General features: G+C 36.5%; 1 protein-coding gene across 1 annotated transcript in view; it reads left to right on the top strand.

Annotated features, from left to right (window-relative positions):
* The window catches only part of LOC119592889 (cyclin-G-associated kinase-like), a gene marked incomplete in the record, with an annotated part of 28823 nt that overhangs the window by 13792 nt on the left and 14255 nt on the right, over positions 1–776 (top strand). Inside the window, 2 exon segments of the mRNA XM_037941782.1 lie at positions 102–310; positions 554–687. Coding sequence (XP_037797710.1) covers positions 102–310; positions 554–687 — 343 coding nt within the window.

Below are 776 nucleotides of genomic sequence, written 5' to 3'. Positions count from 1 at the left end.
GACTGTTTTCCTTTTAACTGTTGTCTCCTGTAACTGTTTTCTTTGACACCTATTTGGCTGTATATGTTGCCTTTGTTGATGATCCTTTTATTTCACCCCAGCTGTTTTAGATGGGCGTCACATGGGCCACTATGTGATCTATAATGTTTCCGGGCGACAGTACCACTCAACCAAGTTCAGTGCAAGAGTTGTGGAGGGCAACTGGTCAGGCAAGAAGTCGTCAACTCTAGGGGCGCTCTACAACCTCGCTTGTAGTATTTATGATTATTTAATTAAGGATCCCAAAAATATTGTTGCTGTACACTGCATGGTAGGTAAAAGGAGTTTGAAGACTATAGATTTGTTAATTGAATGTAACATTTTAAAACTTCTATTATATTGTAAATGTATAGATTTCAAAATAATCTTTAAGGTAATTTAGAAATGTATAGAATTGGAATTTGACATTTTAAGGGCTATCCAAATTCCCATTATTAATGTACATACAACAGTTTTGCCCTTTTTCACTTCATGCCAATATCTGTTTATTTTATTTATTTTTATCCCCAATCAGGATGGGAAAGCTTCAACTGCAATGCTAGTCTGTTCCTTCCTCTTAGTTTGTCATGCATTTAAGAGACCAGAACAAGCACTGAACATGTTTGCCATCAAGAGAAGTCCTCCAGGTCTGCAGCCCTCTCAATTCAGGTAACCATTTAGGGATTTCTCTTTTATATGCCCTGATTTTATGTGTGAGGCTGTAATGCTATTCATTGTTTCTCATTATTTATTAAGGA

Source organism: Penaeus monodon, chromosome 31 (assembly GCF_015228065.2).
Source record: "Penaeus monodon isolate SGIC_2016 chromosome 31, NSTDA_Pmon_1, whole genome shotgun sequence".
Lineage (NCBI taxonomy): Eukaryota > Metazoa > Arthropoda > Malacostraca > Decapoda > Penaeidae > Penaeus > Penaeus monodon.
Note: the sequence above shows the minus strand (reverse complement) of the source record. Positions and strands in the feature narration are given on the sequence as shown.